The 23,456-nt window shown below is 34.5% G+C and overlaps 3 protein-coding genes and 1 non-coding gene across 6 annotated transcripts; 1 reads left to right on the forward strand and 3 right to left on the reverse strand.

Annotated features, from left to right (window-relative positions):
* Positions 1-3,652: 3,652 nt before the first annotated feature.
* LOC145567793 (small ribosomal subunit protein bS6c alpha-like) lies at positions 3,653-8,125 on the reverse strand. The gene is made up of 2 exons (XM_081627173.1): positions 7,705-8,125; positions 3,653-4,199 (listed from the first exon to the last, which is right to left on the reverse strand). Exons 1-2 carry the CDS (start codon positions 8,086-8,088, stop codon positions 3,960-3,962), a joined length of 624 nt encoding a protein of 207 aa, XP_081483299.1. The 5' UTR covers positions 8,089-8,125; the 3' UTR covers positions 3,653-3,959.
* On the reverse strand, positions 7,491-7,562 carry TRNAT-UGU (transfer RNA threonine (anticodon UGU)). Its single transcript has one exon. It is a non-coding gene; the product is annotated as a tRNA-Thr (tRNA).
* Positions 8,126-9,824: 1,699 nt separating the features above from the next.
* LOC145567794 (26S proteasome non-ATPase regulatory subunit 8 homolog A-like) lies at positions 9,825-14,830 on the forward strand. Its single transcript, XM_081627174.1, has 6 exons — positions 9,825-10,040; positions 11,630-11,708; positions 11,806-11,908; positions 13,437-13,700; positions 13,819-13,930; positions 14,353-14,830. The coding sequence occupies exons 1-6, from the start codon at positions 9,936-9,938 to the stop codon at positions 14,491-14,493; spliced, it is 804 nt and encodes a 267-aa protein (XP_081483300.1). The 5' UTR covers positions 9,825-9,935; the 3' UTR covers positions 14,494-14,830.
* Positions 14,831-14,921: 91 nt separating this feature from the next.
* On the reverse strand, positions 14,922-20,411 carry LOC145569232 (uncharacterized). 3 transcript variants are annotated; one of them, XM_081628599.1, is made up of 11 exons: positions 20,248-20,411; positions 19,134-19,365; positions 18,967-19,038; positions 18,589-18,660; positions 18,149-18,246; positions 17,134-17,362; positions 16,881-16,964; positions 16,509-16,607; positions 15,602-16,003; positions 15,449-15,515; positions 14,922-15,342 (listed from the first exon to the last, which is right to left on the reverse strand). In XM_081628599.1, exons 1-11 carry the CDS (start codon positions 20,347-20,349, stop codon positions 15,246-15,248), a joined length of 1,554 nt encoding a protein of 517 aa, XP_081484725.1. In that variant the 5' UTR covers positions 20,350-20,411; the 3' UTR covers positions 14,922-15,245. The 3 variants fall into 3 exon arrangements, with proteins under 3 accessions (XP_081484725.1, XP_081484724.1, XP_081484723.1); XM_081628598.1 differs by having other exon boundaries at positions 14,927-15,342; positions 15,449-15,504; positions 16,881-16,961; XM_081628597.1 differs by having other exon boundaries at positions 14,928-15,342; positions 15,449-15,504.
* Between the last annotated feature and the right edge of the window lie 3,045 nt (positions 20,412-23,456).

The raw sequence follows: 23,456 nt of genomic DNA on the forward strand, positions 1-23,456 counted from the left end.
ACTTATTTTGACAAGGTTAGTTATAACTCTTAATAATAAGGTAAAATTGTCGGGAGATAAATAAATTAACCAATGTTAGGAGCAAATGTTGTTGAAGACCTAGCATATAGTTAGACAAGAAGTTTGGTTTAACAGATCTTCAATTCAAGTGACAAATCACCACCGCAACAACACAACACCTTAAAATAAAATAGCTAGGTAAGTAAACACATTGTCTCTTTGAAGACCACATTTGAAAACCATGATTATGATTAGTGGTTGGTGGTGGTTCGGTTAAAACCTAACCACGAAAATTTTGCTACTTTGTCTTTTATCATGGAGTAAATCTTAATTAATGAGCATTGATAATTTGATATAAATAGATATATACGAAGTATAATTAATTTTTAGTTTGAGATAAAGTTTGGATTTTGTGAATAGTCGATTTTTCTCCTAATTAAAAGGAACAATAAGAATTTTCTTGGTTTTCATATGCTGCATTATCAATTTTATCATATCAATAAGACTAATGGAGTTGATCATATTCTTCCTATCACACTCTAATATATACGGTGCATTTAGTTGCATACTTTTTCAAATTGCCCTACTTTTTCTTTTTCTTTTTTTTTTTTTTTTTTTTTTTTTTTTTGGTTGGTAAGGAGAAGGGCCCTATCGGGTTGGAACCTCTCACAGGTCCTCCCAATCCGGATTAGCAGACTAGACACTTTAGAAGTAAGGGGGAAGGATAAGGGAAACCCCACCCCCAAAGTGTCTCTAGTGAGGTTTGATCCCACAACCTTTTGGTTGTGAGATACAAACTTAACCACTAGACCAAGCTATGCTTGGTTTCAAGTTGCGCTATATACTTGTATGATTTTTCAAACTGTATTCGAGTAATAGGCACAATACTACTTTCAAATATTACGGATTACATTATTTTTACAAACTAAATTATTTGACAATTTTGTAATCACTAAAAATTATGTCTTTTGAAACTAAGAATATATATATATATTTTGTTGTTCCACCCGGTTCACCCTTTAGGCTAATCCGGATTCGGGGATCAATTTTAGGTGGTTAGGTTTCATTTCCCTCTCAATTGTTGTTGCGGGGAATCGAACACGGATCCTAAGAAATTATATATTACTTGTACGTATAATCATGTATTGGACCACTTAACCCCAACGGCCCTACATAAACTTTGTTTAATATTTCTTCATGACTTATAATTTATTATTATTATTATAATATACGGAGTATAAAGTTTCATATGTGGGTGATTTTGTGTAGGTGGGTTTACTTGATTATGGGTTACTCAATCGGTTATGGGTTACTTGATCATCAATTAAGGTTACTCGTGTGTTAGCCGACCACACAGAAAACACGCCGATTATAATAAAATGATCCAAAAAAAAAAAACTATAGCTAAGGACCACAACCCTGTTTTACTCTATTAATTAATACAAAGCATACAAAACTTTTTCTTTTGCATTTAAATTAATGGAAGTAAGTTGTTACGAATCAAATAACAACATCTAATGACTAGGATGTAATGAAATGACTAGGATGTAATATATACTTAATTCAAGAGGTAAATCAACGTACAAAGATTTATAACTTTTAAATTTGACTAATTTGTCCTATAACATTTGTTTACACAAAATTGAGTTTGAGACAATATATTGTTGAACTAAACAGTAAAGTTTTGATTGTTTATACGAAAGTGTTGTCTAAAGTCCTTCATATAGGAATTTGCGAAGACGGACTTGATAAGTTAGTTGGAGTAGTTAAGATTATCAACTCTTAAAAAAATAAAGTTTCACCAATTAACACCCTGCATACTTTCACATTATCAGCTCTTAACATCAGAAGAATTCTGACATAGCAGCCATTATCACCTTAAGACAAAATTGTAATCTTATATATAATCCTAATTCACCTTATTAAGATCTTTAATTATCTCATAAACCAGTAGTTATCGCATGAGTTTCTTTATTTAAAAAAAAAAGATAACTATAATATTGTATCATTGTATGCATTATTTCTTTCAAAGGTTATCTAGTTGCGTAAATAAAATTGCACTTATAAAGTAGTATTATGCATTAGCTAGATAGTGGCGAATACAAACTACAAATGATTCAGTCATTTAGAAGGGATTCAATTGCAATTTATCAAATTATACAAGTGAATATTGCTAGACAGTGGCAAATATGTATCACCTTACATGACTTTACCAGGTAGACAGCTACTTGCGCTAGTTGACATCCATACATATTAACCAATAACCTTAATTAGTGTACGGAGTAAGTGAATATAATTGGCATCCACAGGAGTTAGTGGATCAAAAAGTAAACAACCACTAGTCTAAAATTATATAAATGAGAAAGAAGTCATGTCTAGAACAATAAGATTATATAGAACTACATCATCAAATCTGATTCTCTAATATGCCTAAAAATTGTATGAATCTTACACGTACAACTTTTATTTATTAAAATTGGGGATAAAGTGGAGGGTTAGCTTGTTCCTATTAGCAACCAAAGAGACTATGATTGAGCTGCGGAAAAACGTACATAAATTAATAGAATCGCATGTTTCCAATCAAATATGTTTAGTACTTGTTATTTTGTTAATAATTGTTATGGCTTTAATGCTTTTATGCGGCTCTTTGAAGTGCCAAGTGAACAAAATATCTTGCAACTCACTGAACAGCATCAATATACATGATTAGTGCTGTCTGATACAGATTAAGGAATACCTTTTCTTAATAAAATACATCATCTTTTCTATGTTATTTGTATGGCTTGAAATTTTTGACTATTTCATTAACATCATCATACACCATGAAAATATAGTGTTTTCAAACTCGGAGTATTGGTAAGAGACTCGTACATGAAGGTAATTATAAGAAGAAAATCTCGAGTGAGCTTTACAAGAGTTGATTATTATAACGAGGAATGAGGCCTCCTCTAGACTTTTTTTTTGTTTGACGCGAGGTTCCAACAGTTTATACTTAATTGATCTAGGAGTTCTTCTCGGACATTTTTTTTAAATTTCGAAACAATATGTATTGCCAATTGGTTTTTAGTATGGAAGCTCCTAAGCCTAGTTTGTGGACCACAAACTCTCCTCCTTGTTCGGGTTACCTAGACTCATTTCATATTGTTTCGAAATTTAACAATTTTAAAAGAAAAAAAATACGAAGTAGTTCATATAAACTTTAACTACGTCCCTTGGAAAGAAAAAGATAGCACCGAGGAAAGTTGGAAATACGGCCATAGTGGATCTATTCTATGTCGAATGAGCAAGACAGCAAGCAAATTTGTTCCACGTTAGCAAGCCAACAGCGGTACAACTGTCCGCTTTTCGGCTGGGAAGATCAGTTCATCATCAAGAATAACTTTCCCACCGGGACTAGCTCTAGTGGATATTGACAAGATTGGTTGGTTCAAGTCTGCTTATTAGCCAAATCTGACATTAATCACCTATCTGAAGAATTTTCAATCTCAAATCAGAGAAATCTTCATTATAAGTAATTATAACTTGTGCTATTCAACCTCAGTCTAATCGAGGTAACAAACACAGCTAAAGCCATAATCAGATAATGGCTGTCATATTCAGCATGAGTACCTTACACAAAAGTCATTGCTGCACATGGAACATACCAACAGGAAAAAGAAATTTCGACCGAGGCGAAGTTGTGTCATTTCAAGGGAATATCAGTAATGGGAAAGAGAAACACTGTAGTTCAAACATGACTTACAAATTGGTTCAAATTGAACTTACATGCCTTAAAATTTCCAAAAAATGATATGCTACACAAATTAAAGTAATGACCAACTAAGGCAAGTAGGCAACAGTGTAAAAATGAGGGAAATAGGCCAGTAGGGTACACAACATCCAGATGAAATCTAAAAATTCTCCTCATTGACATTCGATAAGAACCTAGAGAGTAGAGACTACTGTACGAAATAGACTTTTCAGTATTTTCTCTTACGGATCTTGAAGCTTGTTGACCTTATGACATCGTCGTCAGTTTGGAGTGTTGCCTCGAGAGCAGAAATGGATTCGGGCTTAGTAAAATAGGTGAAGAGGAGGTAGATGCCATCCAAGTAAGTGTTGGTTTCTCCTGCTTTGTTCTTCTTTTTGATGCTGTAGGCTAGTGGTATCACCCCTCTGTTGAAGACTTCTACATACATGGCTCCCCCAGCAACAAGCAACTGCAAAAATTAAACAGGCGACCATGGTCACTAACACAGCATGTTGATACTCCTTTAAGGCTTTAAGTTTAATGTGAGAGTGATCTAAGAGCTGAATAACAACTACTCTCACCCTTCAAACCTACATAATACTCACTTGTTCTCACATTGAAGACCACAATTCTATTTAAGGATGTCTAGAAATCATTGTCACATTTCATCATAATGGTCTGTAATTAGGTTCCCCAACTAAGCAGTGGCTGAGAGAATACAAAAGGCAGCTCTCGCAAAAGGGTTTTTGTAAAATCATGTAATCCATGTCATATCCTAAACTACGAGGAGTTGATCTGAATGGAGCAGGATGGTGATTCGTGAACATTTTGGTGAAGGCTTGATGATAATTTTTAAATCAAGCAGGACTAGATATGAAACATCAGCAACAAAGAGATACAGCTTCATTTATAAATCAAACCTTTTAAGTAATTAATGTGAAGGAAAATGGATTAGGAACACAAGCCATGGTAATAACAATTAAAACTGTATGCAAATAGTACATGCTTAAGGTATAATAAAACTAAAATTAGTTAATCTACAATGAAATTCCAACAGAAAGTCATTTCATATATCTCTACATTCCTAATTCAATGTTACGATCAGATTTAAGTCCTTCAGGTAAATAAATATAGCATCAACAGGAGAACTCACATCAACAGTGAGGTGCTATAAGATTCAAAAATCTTACCTGGGAAAATGACTTTTTCATTCTTAGGCTTTCCATTTATGTAATGTGGTTCAGTGGTTCTCCCACTCAATATTTAACAGTTGCTTTTATTTTCTTTGTGACAGGAAATATATAAACTATTCTTATGTTCTCATTACAGAGTATATTTCAAGGTGAGGTTCCAAATTTTAGATGGCATAGATAGTGTTTCCCACCACAGCAGCAACAGTGCAATTCCAAGCTTTAAAAATATCTAGTACTCCATATTAGAGTATATTACATACAGCATAAGATGTTTTCCTACATCTAATATACCTTAATATCTCTACAACAATAAAGTATCTAATTTACTCTAATATCTAGCTTTCCATGAAATGCAACTAGCCTAACTTAGAGTACATCCAAGAAGCTTCAAATGCCCACACAACGACGAAGTCAGTACTTCAACATTACTCCCTCCCCTTCTCGAGTACATCAAAAAGCCATGTTGGCCAAGATATAGAAAAGCCTAAATGCGCTACACCTTTCCTCCACTACAAATCCCAAGAAGAAAGCCACATTGACATGTCAATACAGTTAACTAGCGGCAAAGTTGGACAGCATAGATACATTCCCAAAGAATTGGAGCATTAGCATATTGCCTTGCAGAAAATACATACACGTCTTGACAATGTATACCATAAAAAGTCTTCAGAGGGTGAATTTAGAGTAGTACACAAATGAACAGTGCTCTCTTAGCTCTCCTCCAGTAAAATTCATAGGGAAAAGGAAGACGCATTCAAATTCCTCCTCCTTCCTACCCCACCTCCTCCCAAGTCCCAATCAGTGGATGAATTTACAGGACCAAGGGAAGCCAAAGTCCCCTTTAAGCTTCCTAATGTACCAGTAAAAAACCATAGGTATGCTAATCTTTGTACTTATTAGTTATTATGCATACCCATCCCAGTCAGTGCATATGGTTATGAGGACAAGGGAAACCATAGTCCCCTTTGAGCTCCCTGTTGTACCTGTTAAAAACCATAGGTCTTCCAATGTCTTTCCTTATGCAAATGTGGACTCTGTGTGACTGGACCAACCAAGTCTATGCAATATATTTATGTAGCATGCAATCAACTCGAAACAAAAGGGTAACACAAGCATTGAATTGGAAAAGCTAATATGAGAAGGCAAATAATACGCCAAAATCAGCCTTGATTAATCAGAGTCATTTTAAAAGGAAAATGCATTTAGGAGTCATTTTTGTTACTTTTCGGGAAGTCAATTCTCAGAAAATTGACTTTATAAAAGGAAAATGCATTTTGGAGTCATTTTTGTTACTTTTCGGGAAGTCAACGACAAAAAGATCTAACAAGGTGCTAGCTCACAAATTCAACCCAACGTACACTTTATGAGTTTCTGACAATTTTGCCATTTTAATTTAGTTCTTCAGAACAAGATTTAAGTCTAAATTGTTACTCTATTTGAAAAATCTTTGATCTGACTCTAATTCTTTTAATTAGTTTGCTAAATTTTATCTGTTGTTTTCATTTAGCCAGATTTGTGTCTGATTCTCTGGATGGTTCAATCCGCTTATAGAGGACAGGGGAGGGAGGTGCGGATGGTGGTGTGTGCTCTTGGCTTCACTTCTGGTGACCCAAATACAATGCAAGGGAAGCCAAGATATCAAACGGAGGCAAGGACAAGCCTCTAATCTATGTGACTATGTCCAATGAATCCGTAATTTCATACCGTATAAACAATATCAAAAGTTACTTTTGGAAACCTTTCACTAAGGCCCTGTTTAGTGTAATGTAGAACATTTTCAATGAAAAATTAGTTTTCATGAAAACATATTTTAGAGAGATTAAATATAAGTTTTCCTTTGTTTGGTTCCATACAAGAAAAATAAAAGAGAACTAAGAATAAGAATGAAAATATGAAGATGGATGAGATGAAAGTAAGAAAAATGTAAGGAGGAGGGAGGAAAATGTGTCTTCCCTTGTCTTGTAAGGGAAAATGTTTTCCACTATAAGGATGCCTTTTTTCACCATTGAGAAAATTGTTTTCCAACGCTTTACAAATCAAACAGAGACAAAATGGGAAAATCATTTTCCATGAAAACATTTTACATCAAACCAAACGGAGCTTTAGGCTTCACTACTTTTCCAAATTACCCACTTCCTCTTCATAGCTTCATTCCCTCCACCCCAAACTCATCCCAAAAGTTGCCGTAATGGGAATGAATTTAGTGTAAGTTGTCGTTATGGCCGAAATCTATATATAAAGTATTAAACTTAAGAGTTCTTTTTTTTTTTTTCTTTCCAATTTTCATTTAAAGCCCCTTCCTCGCAATTCTGAGGCCAACTATTTTTCTTTTTTTTTTTTGCATTTTTTAAGTTTAATTAATAACTGTACCCATTCTACTTAATAATATTAAAAGAAATAAATAAAACTACCTATTTTATCACATAATCCAACAATCAGAAATCCAATTGTCATTGTGTATTCTTTACAACATACAAGACATAAAATGAAGCAAAGGCAAGCAAATAAATTAGTACATAAATTCAATGCATTCACCATTATCACCAATAATGTCTAAAAATAAAAATTGCCCCCATGCAGGATCGAACTACAGACCTTCAGTTTACAAGACTGACGCTCTACCACTGAGCTATAGGGGCAATGTTAATCCCCACTTTCATCATCAACTATTTCTACTAATCAACAATTAACCACACTAAACTCTACCCTAAAAACAATCCACAAAACTTCACCAAATTATCTATCCCCAAAATGCTCCAAACAAAATAAAAAAAATTGTACCTCTTCATATTTCTGGGTAAGAGTAAGACGCTCATCTTCAGTCATATCAGGTCTAAGAACTGCCATGGTTTCATACTGTCGGAGCCCCGGCGGACACTGGGGCTCCGGCTTATCTTCCACCGCTAACCCAGATGGCGGCGTTGACGGCGGGTCTTCATCCAAACCACTGAACCCACCCTCGAAGAATGAGCCGGAGAAGTCCAGAGATAGGGCCTTAACACATGGGCCGTAATTGGGCTGCTGGTGCTGGCGACCGGGTCTTGGGTTCGGGTTGAAAGTGTGGGTGAAATTGATGTTAGAGGATAAGAGTTTGAGTTTGGAGATGGAGTGGAGGGAAGTGGGTGAAGAAGTAGGGAGTGTTGAGGTGAGAGAAAATGTCGCCATTGTTTTTGGGCTCTGGTTTTTTTGCTCTCTTTACGATGGTCTGATTCTGATAATAGATGTAGATAAGGAGCCTTTAAATTATTTACTTTTTTTTTTTTTTTTTTTTTAATGAACTAGTTTGACTCTTTGAGTAGGCTTGGCTAGAAGTGTTAATTTGAGTGACTGGGTCGAATTTGGTAGTTTGGTACTAATTGTGTATTCATACAAGTTGAATCTAAATCGAATTTTATTCAAGTCGGTTTTAAGTTAGGTTAGTTTTTGATGTCTCTAGGCTGGACACATAGTTTATGACCTTTGACGCAGTGTTCAATATAGTGGTTAGTATTTGAAAGATTATGAGGGATGGAAGTGCCGTTTGGGTATCTTTTTTTAAAACGTTAAACTATTAGCATTTCAAATATGGCAAGTATTGTTTATTAAGTTTTGGAGCACTTTTTTAAACAATACATGTATAGATGTTATAATATTTCAACCTTTAATTTGCCAAACACTTATACTTCGTATTAAGAATCATTACTTTATTGCTAACCTTTATCCACTGCTCCTTCCATTTCTTTTTTTACTACGTTTTTTTTATAATCGGCCTAATATTTTAATTGCAATACTCTTTAAATGAAAATACTCTACTAATATTTGTTTTTATTATTAATATATTCTCAGAGAAAATCACTTAATATTTCCTAACAAGTAATTAAGAAGTAGAATTTTCCGTTATACTAGGGTTGTTAAATAATAAATATCGCCCTCGAATATCTAACTAATGCCAGTAAAATAAAATAAAATTACGTATTTAACCTTATAATAACGATTATAAAAATAATTAATTTTACCTCAATTTCACACTTTTACCGTACACAAAAATTTCTAATCAATAACACCTAAATATCCCAACTTTCAACCAAATAATAAATCAAAAATTCAATTTCAACCCAAAAATCTTGAACTTTAGTTGATTATTTAATTGCCTATTTTATATGCTCCAATTTCCTCTTGTTGATTTATGTTCACCAGAAACTTTCCTCATTAGTTCTTAATAATAATAAACAATAGCGAAAATTGAAACGTCAGGCAATTAAAACCTAATAGCGAAAAAAAAACCGAATTAAAAAAAAAAATTAAAACCCAGACAAACGCCTAGTTTTTTTGCATTGTCCGCCCCAAATCTTTCGTACAACCGCACGGTTGTTCGCACGAACTAGGCGTTTGAGCCTAGGACGTGCGAAAAAACCGGGCGTTTGTTGTGATTTCAGAAAATAAAAAAAAAAACCTTTTCTCCGCCAGCAACCGACTTCCCTTTGTCCTTCCTCGTCATTACCGCGGCTGCGTAGATCGTAAAACTGGAGTAAAACGAGTTGGTGGTTAAAAGAGGTGGTGGTGGTGGTGGTGTTAGTGGCAAGTAGTATAAAGAGGTGGTGGTGGTGGTTGTTGTTGTTTAGTGAGAGAATTATGTTTAAGAGAGTGATGAGGAGTGAGGGTTTGGGGGGGTAAATTCTATTTGAGGGGGGTAATTTTTTTTGATAAAATAAGGATAAATTTGTAATTTTATTTTATTTTGCGGATATTAGTTAGATATTCGAGGGTGATGTTTAGCTTTTCTCTTTTTATATTGTAGGAAAAATTTACAATCAATGTTAATACTAGTAGATAAATAATGCAAATAATCAGACCGCTTTAATTATAGTGACGGAGGGAGCAGTTTTGGTATAAATAACCCAAAGAGCTAAAGTAGAGCAAAATAACTGGCTTGTTGGTAAAGAAAGGAAGAACTGAGTTAGAAATTGAAGAAAGAGCGAAACTCAGAAAAGAGGAGAGAAAAAGAGGAGAGAGAAATTTGCAAATTCGTAACAATGGATCCCAAACTCACTGAGATTGCCCAGACCTTCGAACGATTCAAAGCTGCTTCCGTGCGCAATGATTTCGACACTTCTACTCGTCTCCTTTCTCAGCTTAAGGTTTTTTTCCTCTCCAATTCAAACCCTAGTTCCTTCATTTTCTTCATTGTTTTGTGATTTCATACAATTACTATGTTTTTTATCAATTGACGAGATTTTGTGGAAGTTTTGTTCAATTTGCTACTTGTTTGCTCCATTTTGTCGTTTTTAGGGTTTTATTATGTTTTCATGCGCTATTAATGGTAGATTTCGTGTTGATTTTGCTGTAACTGATGGTTTATTGATTGTAATTAGTTGCGATGTTGAATTCGAGCGCCGATTATCTCGATTTGTGATAATAGGAAGCTTTCATTTTGTAGTTAGGATCGAAGTATGGGGGTTGAATTTTTGGTGTTTGTTGAAATAATTGATGTCGAATATTGATTACAGATGAAGGAATTGTAGGTTGATGTAGATTGAAGCGAAGTGTATTTAATTGATTGGCTTCTTTTCACTTCATCTTTGCCAATCGGAGGCTCAATTATGTCATGCAAATTAAGAAAAAGAAAATGGACTTTGCATTTTATTCATTCGATGATGGATGAGATGAACAATACATTATGTAATTTTATGAACCCTAATTCTTAGGGTAGATTAAGTCTTTCTTTTCTGTGAAGTGCTCTTTCCTAGAATGTTGAAGTTATTCCTCCACTATTATGTCATGTTGTTTAATGCGAACGAAAAAAGAGGATTTCTATGAGTAGTTAAAAATATTGTTAAGGTTGATGATAATATTCCTGAATTATGGATTTCTTAACTTGATGATCAATTGTGGCAGTCCTTTCTACTGAATATAATTATTTACTTGATTGACACGTTAATTATTATTTTGGTTGGATAGCAAATCAGAAGAGAAAGGAAGGGAGGGATGTTGTTAATGAAAGGAGAGAAAATATATTCCTCCCTCTCCCTCCCTATCTTTCTTTAACGCCTATTCCTCCCTCTCCCTCCCTGTCTTCCACCAACGCCTTATCCAAACAAGGGAGCTTGTTCCCTTCAATCCCTTTCTCTCAATTCCTTCTCGTCCTAACAAAGTGTAAGTGTATGTATTTGTGTTGTGTCAATTTTGCATATAGTGTGTGGTACATTAGAGATTTTTATCTTTAGTGTAAGTTGAATGCTCAAGGATGTCATTCACAGCTTGATAAAGAAGGTGAGTATTTTTACCCTTTATTTTTCATGTAAAAAAGAAGGCAGCACTGAAATTTATGAGAATCTTAGTTTTTAGTCTAGTTTTCTTATTTTCTATAACGCAAGTACCTACATCACTGTATGGGATATGTTAAGGAAGGAAAAACACAAGAGATCTTTAAATCAAGTTATGGGAGGGAATCTGAAGATTCCATATACCATTAGAAAACAATTTTAAAGCATATTTTTGCTACCTAGGTTTTTCATTATCCGTGAATGTTGACTTTGTTCCTTAACCATTGTGGCATGCTCTTTTATGGCTGAAAAGAGAGGAACGTGTGAGTTTTTAGATGATCATATGTTTGATAGTGCTCTTGAAGTATGATTGCTGATCATGTAGATCAATTGTAGTAGTCCCTTCATCAAATAAGATTAGTTGCATGGTTGGCATGCTTGACCAATTTACTTGTGCTTTGCAGGTATCACTAACAGAATTCCGAAGCCTTCCTCCATTGTTTGAAGCAACACCAAATGCTGTTCACGAATTGAGCTTAGCAAGTAACTCTCTTGACCTTATTGTGTCCATCTTTCTCCTTCAATATTTGATAGTTTATCACTTATGGTCATTTACAATTTTTTCTTGATTTATCTTAAGGGGATATCTATGAGCATGCTGTTGTTCTAAGTGTCAAGATGGAGGATCAGGAAGCATTTGAGAGGGATTTCTGCCAACTGAAACCTTACTACACTGATGCCAGGTAAATTCTCATCTGACTCGAGGCAAGGTTACTTCAAGTGGTAGTGTTAGGTATACCCTAGATATGCAAGTGATGAAAACCCCTACTTTTTGAATTGGGTTACCGGGGAACTCCCCTTATGTTTTGACATGTAGGATTAGTCCTCCTATTTGGTCTTCCAATTCTTTGATTGTCACCGAGTATGGAAATCCTTTAACATAGTTGTTAGTAATCATTACTTGGGAATGTTGTTTCAAATTCTGAATTATGCCAAATTATTGAGGCTTCAAAGAAATCCTAAATAGGTGAATCTGAAACGACAATTCAAATAATGTTTCTTTTAATTCCTTTGTAGCACTCTCTCAAATTGTACTAAAGGTTCTTAAGCAATAGATGTTCAGTAGAAATTTGAGTTAATGACATATGCAAACTATCTCTGTGGATCTGAATATACCTTAATTCTACTGTGAAAACTGAAAATGAAGTAAATGGTGTTCAATTTTGTACTTTATTCTGCTCAGTTGCCAAGGAATACTATTGTGTTCATTAAGCTTTTGGAACAAACATAGTGTTCTTGATCTTCCCTTCCCCAATCCCTTTCTCTTCCAACCCCTCAGGTAAACTGCTGATTTTTCTCAAAAAAATAAAAAAAAAAAAAAAAAAGAAGAAAAAAGGTAAACTGGTGATAATTGTATTCTTCGTTGTCATGCTGTCTTACCTGATAAAAAGTAAAGTTATGGGAAGTGGAAGAGGTAGCAATTCATATTCAGTAGCATAATAGAAATATTTGAGGCCTTTGTTTTGAGAAGTTGGTAGTTGTTGAAACTTGAGAGAGTTTACAATATTTGTCTGATGTACAGAGAAAAAGTGCAACTCCACCCCTTAGGTTGAGGTGTAATAAGGGCATAACTACTTTTTCCATTAACATGGGTTGTTGGCTTGTCACTTTTGATACAGTTTGAGTCAAACCCATCTTGGTTCTTTTTGGCCTACAACTTTGCACTGTCTGAGTGTCTGGTCACACTTGATTTGTGTTTTGTCCAGAAGGCTAAGAAAATATTGTAGGCTAGGAAATTCAGGCTGCATTGAGTCAATTTGCTTGGCATATTCTGTGAAATTTGTGACTGCTTATCTTAGCAAGTCTGCAATGGAGTTCGTCACCCTACTTAGTGGTATTGCAACAGTCCCAACCACAGGAGAATATTTCTCATTGAATAATTTTCGTCACCCTATCCAGGGAGAATAACTCATTGAATGACTCGACAAGGGAATCTACCCACCTTCAAAAGCAAACCTGAACAGTAGTTATGCAGAAATTAAACTACCTGGTAAATCTTGTGTGGGAAACACCAACTGAGTTGATCATCCTCTAACAAGTCATATGTATGCAGCTGGGTTCTGATATAGTGGGTTAAGTTAGTAGGTCTCAAAATAGAACCTGAAGGTCATGTCTTTTGTTACACAAATTCTTTTGTACCAATATAATAATTTTTTCTTTTAACTTTTACAGATAAGCGCTGACTTTTTTTTTTTTTTTTTTGTGAAACAGGGGTCGTATACCGCAATCTCCACAGGAGTATCCAATCTTGGGTCTGAACCTTTTGAGGCTGCTTGTCCAAAACAGAATAGCAGAGTTTCACACTGAATTGGAGTTGCTTTCATCTACTGCCTTGGATAATCCTTGCATCAAACATGCTGTAGAGCTGGAGCAGTCCTTCATGGAAGGAGCATACAACCGTGTTTTAAGTGCTAGACAGTCTGTACCTCATGAAACTTACGTGCACTTCATGGATTTGTTGGCCAAAACTGTGAGGTATTTCCTCTTGTATGACTGTGATTGTATAACTTTGCCTCTATTTTATTCTTGTATGGGGTGGCATTCTATGTCCGTGTTATGCTTCTTGGTTTTAATGCATTCTCTATGAATGCAGAGATGAAATTGCTGGGTGCAGTGAAAAGGCATATGATTCTCTTTCACTGAATGATGCTAAACAACTGTTGCTATTTTCATCTGACAAGGATTTGCTCGAGTATATCAATGAGGTAAGTATAACAGACTTGTGGTTGAGGGTTTTTCCATTTACTAGTTCAATAGATTGAGAAAGATCAGATCAGAGCTGATGTGTGATTTCTGCCACAATTACACAAACTAAATGTTTAAAGAATTTGAACCAGCAACTTTTGTAATGGGAAACTATTGTATGTAAGCTGTGTTCCATGAAAAGATTGGCTGTGATATTGTCTACTGCTAAAATAGGCTTGAAACTTTAGCCACTTGAATGGCAGAAATTCTAATTTGCTTTAGCATGATTCTCCTGTTTGCTGAATGTTATTAAGTTAGTCTGAATTTTATCCACTTGCATGCTCTTCCTAATTTAGCGCTGTCCTTTTTCGCACTTCCATGGTTTATCTGTTTGATTAAATACAACTCTTTCTAACCAAAAAAATCTACATGTCGCTTCCAGGAACATCCTGACTGGGAAATCAAAGGTGGATGTGTTTATTTCCAGAAGGCAAAAGAATCTGCACCATGCAAGGAGATTCCATCTCTGCTACTTATCAACCAAACCCTCAGTTATGCTAGGGAACTCGAGAGGATCGTGTAGTGGATTAGCTTTAAACAATTCTATATCCAGTGCAGCAATTGATGCAAGGTGTTTTAATGCACAGCCTACTACTTCCTGTAGACAGGATTAGTTGAGCCTGAGAAGGTGCATATGAACACATGCTTGCTGAAGTGATTTGTTTTTTGATTTTAGCATTGCATTGAAAGTCTCATGCAGTAACAATTAAAATTGGCATTTAACCTTTTTGTTGTCTACTTTCTTAAGATCTCTTTGCTCTTTCAAATGTTGTTCTGTGATTTATCTCTTTTCTATTGTGTTGCCAATATTTAATCTGAAGATATTTACCAGTATTTATGTCAACATTAGTTTTGTTTAACCATCCATGCCTATCATTGAGTTCTAAATTGCCCGAACTTGCTTGCTGGACCAAAGAATAACTGAAATCATACTACGTAAATGCTTTTTGAAAAACACAATGCTGTGTTTTTTTAGAGTTGAGGAATTTTCTAAAATAATTAATGCATTGGTATATAATCTAAAGATGGGTTTGAAACCCAGGTCTTGTGTACTGCAATTCAGATACTTTTCCTTTACTAATTATACTCCCTCTTTCTTTTTTCAACGCCTATCCGTTCAATTATAAACATTAGTAAAGCGAATAGCTAATAAACGACAAGTTATGCAAGATTAGCTATAATAGCACGTTGCAAACTCACGTTAAATTCCCAAATCGAAACTTGGGCAGTCCACTGTAATATTTGACTTTTCAGTGTTCACAGATTTCGGTTTCTTCATGCCAACCAGATTACCAAACCATTTTGACATGTCTCTGGTGGAAGCTGTTTGCTCTTTACTTTTTGGGTCTGTCTTCGGAAACTTTGTAGATGGCTACATAAGAACATAAAATAGGTGAACTTTAGCAAATTATACTATAAATAACTAAATAAGACTTGAAATTTTAGAAAAGCTGAGGATTCCCGAGTAGTTTGCAGACCTGATAGGATGTAGTTTCACTAACCACAGATAAATGACTGCCAATGAAGCTTGTTCCTGAAGAAGTTCTGTCAGATTTTGTTTAAAGTAAGGTGATATAGTGCTGATGATATCGTAAAAGCCGTAAATTGCATGCTAGTTAGGCTAAACTTACCTTTAGAAGATTCTAGGACTGCTGGTATTTCATCAACAACACTTGATTCAGCAGCAGATTTGTTCTTGCAAGGAGATTCATATGCATTGGATCTGATTATTTCGGTCCCTTCTGTGGAATCTGGCCTTTCAAGGTTATTACAATTGCCTTCAGAAAATGTGCTACTGCGTCCGCCAGCTGCAGCCTTCTCATTGTTATGCTTCTCCACTGCCTGGTCTGCCTCTGGCACTTGACAGCAATCAACTGGAACTGAACTGTCAAATGTCTGACTTGGCTGACTGTCATCATGTAACTGAATCAGCACTGAAGCACTTGAAGGGTATTGTTGCACAGGAGCATCTTTGACAGTGGAAAGGGTTTCATGAGTAATAGGTTTCCTCATAATTGATAAAATTTGATTGGCTGCAAAAGAAAGAGCAAATCAGAAACTGGTTTAACTGCTAGTGCTAGAGAGCTATAATGAATCATAAAGTAACTGCTCTTGAGATAGATCAGGACTCAGGTGATGTTTCTATAACAGGCTAAAAAAGCTGTTCAATCAGTTTCCAACTAGTCGACATGTATTGTTGAGTTGTTGACTGACACCCACAAGTTCATGCTCGGCAGCTCGGGCATGAGCGACCCAGACCAGATCCCAATGCTACGAAACCACAGGCGCAAATATCAATAATTATCACCCTTTTCCATTAATCCGTGGACTATATAAAGAAGAAATAAAAATACAAGGCAAAGGCCAAAGCAGAGCACCTCTTTGCGGCATTCTACTTTAAAGAGGTTTAGAATCAAATACAGTAACAAAATTCCATAACTTAATTCCTCCCTTTTTTTTTCTCAAAGCAAGATGTGCTATGAGGAGAAGGTTGAAGCCCGATTGCCTACAATGTGCAGAGAGGTAGAGCCTACATACCATCACGTATAGGCGAGTGAGAAGCAGTGTTCTGTTTAATCTTATCAAATCCAATTCTTCTTGCAATAGAGTTAACATGTTTGGTATCATGAGGTTTCCCTGCAAGTGGTGATTGAGTAAACAATATAAGCTTGCAAACAAGCATAGATGTCAGCATGTCACATAACTTATTCATCAGCAAAAGAAGTTCACAACAAAGATATGCATACTGGAAGCTTGATGATCTCTTCTAATTTGGTGAGAAACCAAGGAACATAAAGAAAATATACTAGGCATTACATCTTAGCACATGCCAAAAAGAAAACAAGGCTGGAATATGGAAATAATTTCTACTACTAATGCATAATTTATAGAAAGTAACTGCCAACAGACCTATCCCAACGGAATTGCCAGAACCAAATTGATCCATCAGTGTAGATTCTTTGCTTCTTTTTGCTTTTGAAGCCGAAAAATCTGCTATCAGAGGAAATAACCAATTCAGCCAATTGCTCTGGTATGGTCAAATTGAATGCAACACCGTAGCAGCCTGAAAGCTTAGCTAAAAATGTTTTTATATCACATAAAATTGGGATTATATAAATCATTTGGCAGAAGGTCCAACTGGGAGTGCAGATAGGCCAGATACCACTAAACGGCTTTTGCCATTGGCGACCAGAAAGTATCTCTGATTTTTCAGTAGAAGTGCTGTGTCTTTCATTTATCTTCACATCTGCATCATCTCCGCTGGTCCCCACAGGATCTCCAATATCAACCAAATGAGCATCAAATGTCAATGATCCACCAGAATTGATAACTTCATCTTTCTTCAAAAATCTCTTATCTATTTGATTTTTGCTGGAGTCATACAGCATAATCTGAAAGGAGACAAGAAAGGGGTCTATGTAAACAGCAAAGAGACAACGATTAACAAAGCAAAACAGAAAAATTGATTCAATCTACCTAAGTGAAACCCACTAAAAATCAATTAAGATAATGCAGGGGGGAAATATTTTCAGGATGGAAAGGAGGATCACTATCACCAGCAACAGGTTCATTCTCAATAGAAGGATCAGAGTCAAGACAGGTTGAAAAATAAATCAATCAATAACATAATACATCTTTTTTGATAGATTTTGAATTAATATTATAATTCATTGTAAAATTTTGTAAAAACCGTGCGTGGCACGGGGCTTGATCTAGTATCCATAGAACTGGAGTGACATAGATTGGAATCATTAAATTTGTTAATGTTATCTAGCACATTGCTCTAAAAGCTCTTCTAAACTATTCCACTCAAAATCCACAGATCCAAAGGTTTATGTATAGGACTAGCAGCTTACTGATTAGCGGTAAGAATGCATACAAGTTGCTCTCCTCAACCAAGCCACACATTAGGTGGTGGTTGTGGTGTTGTAATGTCTATAACTTTATATCAGTGTACTACTCACAAAACAATTAACATTCCACTGACCATAAGAGAAATTAGTATGGTTCACGGAGCGTGTGAAAGTGTACTTTTGCACTAGAACATATATTTGAACAATATTTGTACACATGCTTTCTTTATCTATTCAATTTCATCAAGCTTTACTCACTAGTGTTTTTGCAGCAATTCAAATTCATTGTAGTAAAATAATACAGAGATGGAATATAATAGGAACCTGTCTCCCCTGTGAACCACAAAAGATCATGCGTATGAAGCCATCATGATACTTCCTGGCCTTTTGTGTAAGTTGCGTTGTATACAATGCTTCCCACTCTGCAATGCAAGACAAGGATTTTAGCTGGAGGAAAGAAGGGAAATCCATCAGCTTAAGAGAGACTGGAATGCATGAAGTCCCAGTTTGTGCCTCAGCAATTCAAAATTTTAACAGTATTGTGGAAGTCCAAGATTGCTGAGGGAAAAGGTGCACTTGTCTATCTGCCAGTGCTATGTTGTATCAGCAAAACTACTGAACTGATACTAAATATAGAACAATAGTTTCAGAAAAAAACTTGAATATTTAGACTTTATACTTGACAAAACAACATACAAAAATAAAGTAGCACATCCATGCCAAAATTTACAAATTATAAGGTGGCTACATATGTACATGCAAACCTTTAGCGGATGGAGTCACTGGACTTGTTGGGCTGTGTGCACCATACTTGAGAACTTCATTTTTCTTGAACTCTGTAATGTGCTGCCGTTAGTTAGCTATAAGTTGCTCTAAATATATGTTAAGGACATTAATGACAAATTGAAACAGAAGTTTAACATAACACTTCCTTGTCCCACACATCTGTAATGAAAGCATTCTCAAGATCATCCATTTTACATGACATATATATATATATATATATATATATATATATATATATATATATATATATATATATATATATATATATATATATATATATATATATATATATATATATATATAACAACTTAACAAAATATCAAGCTTAGGTAGACATGAAAAGCAACAGTGAAAACCTCTGATAATCTTCTGAGAGGGACTTAAGCAGACTGTTGTGTTTTTTCTTCCTGCTGTATTAGGCTTCCTACCTTAGAAAATAGAAACAATAGCAAATGAGAATCATATAAGGTCTAGTAAAGCTGAAAATCCAAAGACAAGACAGGACTTCCTCCTAAGGCCTAACCAGTAAAAGTATGTCTTAATTTCTCTCCTTGAGGCATTTGAGTTCTCTCGTGAGGCTTAACATCACATTCGTATTTGGGCTTTGGATTGGAGATTGGATTGCAGTTATTTTCAGGATTGCCAATATCAACAAGATATGAAGCAAATGTTAATGACTCCCCTGATTTCACTGCTTCATCTTTCGTCAAGAATTTACAGTCTAATAGCTGCTCGCCCTCATCATACAGCACCACCTGTTAAATGATTATGCCAGTAAAATTTTTGTTCCACAGACATTCCACACTGAAAGTAAATTGCGGTATTACAGTAATCAGCTACTAAACTAACTAGTACTCAGTAGCTCGCAATTTAAATTAGTCCACAATCCAACAGACTACAATGCAACAGCTCAGAACCAAATCAATTCTGAAATTCTCTCAAAACCAATTGGACATTTGATAGAATAACTAAATTATTACGAAAATACGAACTATTATTATCTGGTAACTTCAAATTGCATAATTTCCAGTATATGTAGGAGAAGATTAGCCAAATAGTCGAAAACCTACTGGATTACAGCTAGATCGAGTCAATTTGACGCCAGTTTATCAAAATTTAGGGAAAATTAGCCAAATCAGCTAATTGAAATTTGCGCGCCAATGATTTAGGGTTCTGCGATTTCGCTAAACAATAAAAATCGAAATCGATCATAAATCTGACAATTTTTATGCGCTTTTTTTGCTCCGAAACAAATTAATTCTACTAAAAATAAAACAATTGTAGTGCATCAGTAACTTCAAATTACATGATTTTTAGTCCATATGACAAGAAGATTAAGCTAATTATGCTTGCGAAACTAGTTAATCAGCTAATCAAGTCAATTTGAAAATGATTTGTCAAAAATTGGGGAAAAATAACCTAATTTCTTCAATTTTGCGCGGGAAACAATCTAGGTATTGCAATTTCACTACCAAAAAAAAAAAAAAAAAAATCGAATAATCGTAATCATTCAAAATTTAGATAAAATTACGCGCACAAATTTTTTCTCCGAAAATCAAATTAAATTATAAGGAAAAAAAAAATCACTTGAATTGGAAAATTAGAGAGATTGTAAAACAGCAAAAAGACGACGAAACCTTGTTGTTCGAAAGGAGATGAAGACTGCCATCTTGATAAACTTTTCTCTTTTGCTTCACATGCTTTGTGTATGTCACCGTCCATTTCTTCAAATCTCCCATTCTCTCTCCTTTCTCTTTCTCTCTCTAACTTGATAAATAAAAAAATAAAAAATAAAAAAAAAAAAACGTTAATGGTGGGAGCAGAGAAAATTTTGAAAATTCTCAGACAAATAAATACGTATCAGAATCAATAAAGTATTTGAGCTTGGGCCGACTTGGTTGTATTGTATGGACTTAAAAACAAAATGCGGCCCAATTCTATTTAGGAGGTTAGGTAATCTGTTACGTGAGAGTGTTACTTAAAAATTAAAATACAAATTTTTATATGTGGCTGATAACACTCTTATGTGGGTTACTTTGTTAGTGTTATAGAGGTTACTCACTCGATCAGTAAGTCAGTTAGGGGTTACTCAAGCAGGGGTTACTTGCTTGGTTAAGGGTTACTTGCTTGGTTAAGGGTTACTCGGTCGGTCAGGGGTTACTAAATCGACCATAGGTTACTAAGTCGGGGTCAGCGGTTACTAACTCTGTCATGGGTTACTAAGTCGGTCACGTGTTACTCGGTCGATGAGGGGTTACTCGGTCAGATGTTATTCGTCGATCAAGGGTTACTTGGTGTGTGTGGTGTGTGTGTCAACTGGCCACACGGTATGGCTTGTCGCACACAAAAGTTGTTCTTAAAATAGAAATAAAATAAGAGTACGTTGGTTAGAGATAAGTATTACTTCTAATAATAGTCTTTGTTAATGAATCTTTCAACTTGATTCATGAATCTTTCAATAATTAATTTATCATCTTGCCCGTTTAAGAAGGTTGAAAAAGCACCTCCCAATTAAATAAAATAATTAAAAAAAATGATAAGTTTTGGTTTGAAGAAAAGATCTAGGTTAATGTCATGAGATGTAGCAAAGTGTGAGGTTGACATGGTGTGAAGTGTGACAATATAACCAAGTTCTCATCACCAAAGATAGAGACAAAAGACGTGATTAGGGAAATTTCTTAGGGGTTTGCGTTTTGGAATTTTGCTCATATTATAAAGTTTTTAATGATATAAAATAGCATAATATATATAAAATGTGAGTTGTTTTATGAGAGATGTTAATAAATTAATAATATTAATAATCTATAATGTTTTTTATTTGTTGGAGTAGACACTAGCATGAGACGCTTTCTAATTGGTAAGGTATTGAGCTATTCAAGTCTTTCAGATGATCAAATATATGATGAAATTTAATTGAGTGTAAGTGTGTAACATATATTCCTATTTACAAAGCTGAAATTGTTTAATATACTCATCAGATCCCTTGGCAATCAAGCATTGTAAGTAATGCAAGTTCTAAATAGCTTGTACACTTTGAGCTCCTTTCATTACTCTGCTAGACATACTGTACGTGGTGAACAATAAAATGCAAATTTTTCAAAGATAAGGAAAATTACCATAACGGCAATGCCCGCAAATTTGTTGTCGAAAGATAATTATACTATTTCTGTTAAATATTAGTTGCAACTTTGGGGTTTTATTTGTGAGATATAAAATATTTTAAAGTTGCAACTAATATTTAACGGGGTAGTATATATATGTACTGTGATATGATCAAGAGGAAGTAATTATTATTAAAACTTTGGATATCTTGCAAGTTACAACCAACCTTGAAGCTATGCCAAGTTGCAAGGTATACTTGTTGGTGGCACCGCGCATGGTAGCTTTCCTACTTGTATGTAATTAGCTTTGTTAAAAAAGCCAAACTTAGCTTACGATTTAGTGAATAATGACCTCTACTTATTGACTCTTAATTCTTAAAAGATCCAATGGGATATGTTTGCTTCCCTAAGACATTATACCCTTGAGAATCTCATGTATTTTTTATTAAAATATCTATTTGATAGTGTGATACTCTTATTATTGCACCCTCCAATAGTTACAGGACACTATTCAATGGATCGGAGTGACACAATTATAAAAAAAAGAAGAAAAAAAAATCAAATTTCAAGTATAAATTTTTACATTTTCTTTCCAAATTAATAGTCGAATGAATGGATTATTTAATTAGATGTGTGACGACCTTTTCAAATCAAAGTCATAACTTCTAAAATTTAGTACGTATGTCTATTTTATGTCATTAAAACAAAAAATTTATAATTTTTTTTTTTTATAAGGAAATAAGGGATTATATAGCGATTTAACAATTGAAACTAACAGAAAAAAACATAAAAAATACTAGCATTATTTTTGAAACATGACTTCAATTGGAGCACTTATAATTAACAAGCTAGTTTATGTCATGTAGATTATACAAATGGATTTTGAATAACAACCATATTGTATAATACAAATATATATTAATTTTTAAGCATAAACTAATTTATAAGAAATTTGACTAAGAAAACCAGGTTGGTGGAAGCAGTTCAAAATGAAAATGACGAAGGTGGGCAATGATATCATTAATGTATAGTAAGTGATTGGTTGGGGTTTAATGGAGAATTTATCTTTACTTTTTGATTTGATACATGTTATGGAACTAATTACGTGTGCCACTCATCATCGCTTTATGCTCTTTTTTTTTTTGTCTTTCTCCCAATTTTTTGTATTCCTAACTTACACACTATTTGCTACTACTTCCACTTTCTTCCCCCTTTTTTATTTTTATTTTTGCTTTGTTTTTGGATTTTGATTCAACTCTTCTCTGTAGCTTTACAGGTTGGTCTTCCAATTAACTAATTAAGTTTGCTAATTGCCAAACAAAGATTATTATAACGAAGTTAATTTTTCGAAGTACAAAAGGTTATGAAATTAATGAGTACAAAACACAAACATAACACCTAAAGCGTACATCATTAACATATTAGCTAGGGAGGGATACTAACTAACCTTATCGATAAAGTTTTAGAGAGTGATGTACATTGTATCAATGATTGAATTGAATATAATCTCATCTACATTGTTGTCAGAAAAATGATAAAGATATAATTTACCGTTTAATAATGCATGCTAGATGTAAGAAGATTGCTGTGAAATAGACAGTAATTTGATGTATTTAACTTATGCAGCAAGAATGAATTTGGACCGAAAAGCAATAAAGAAGATAATAAAAACACGCGGGGATGTAGAGATGTACGTAGTTTGGTCAACTAGTGCTACTCAACATGCATGTGATGGGGAATTCGAG

Source organism: Chenopodium album, chromosome 11 (assembly GCF_948465745.1).
Source record: "Chenopodium album chromosome 11, dcCheAlbu1.1, whole genome shotgun sequence".
Classification (NCBI taxonomy): domain Eukaryota; kingdom Viridiplantae; phylum Streptophyta; class Magnoliopsida; order Caryophyllales; family Amaranthaceae; genus Chenopodium; species Chenopodium album.

Bases quoted from the DNA above. Each gene is read 5' to 3' on its own strand.
- LOC145567793 (XM_081627173.1), bottom strand. From the start codon at position 8,088: ATGGCGACATTTTCTCTCACCTCAACACTCCCTACTTCTTCACCCACT. The intron at 4,200-7,704 runs GTACAATTTTTT...TAATTTTTGCAG, and splicing joins TTACCCAGAAATATGAAGAG to TTGCTTGTTGCTGGGGGAGC.
- LOC145567794 (XM_081627174.1), top strand. From the start codon at position 9,936: ATGGATCCCAAACTCACTGAGATTGCCCAGACCTTCGAACGATTCAAA. The intron at 11,909-13,436 runs GTAAATTCTCAT...TTTGTGAAACAG, and splicing joins CCTTACTACACTGATGCCAG to GGGTCGTATACCGCAATCTC. The intron at 13,701-13,818 runs GTATTTCCTCTT...CTATGAATGCAG, and splicing joins TTGTTGGCCAAAACTGTGAG to AGATGAAATTGCTGGGTGCA.
- LOC145569232 (XM_081628597.1), bottom strand. From the start codon at position 20,349: ATGGGAGATTTGAAGAAATGGACGGTGACATACACAAAGCATGTGAAG. The intron at 18,661-18,966 runs GTTTTCACTGTT...AGCACATTACAG, and splicing joins CTCTCAGAAGATTATCAGAG to AGTTCAAGAAAAATGAAGTT. The intron at 18,247-18,588 runs GTTTGCATGTAC...CTTGCATTGCAG, and splicing joins AGTGACTCCATCCGCTAAAG to AGTGGGAAGCATTGTATACA.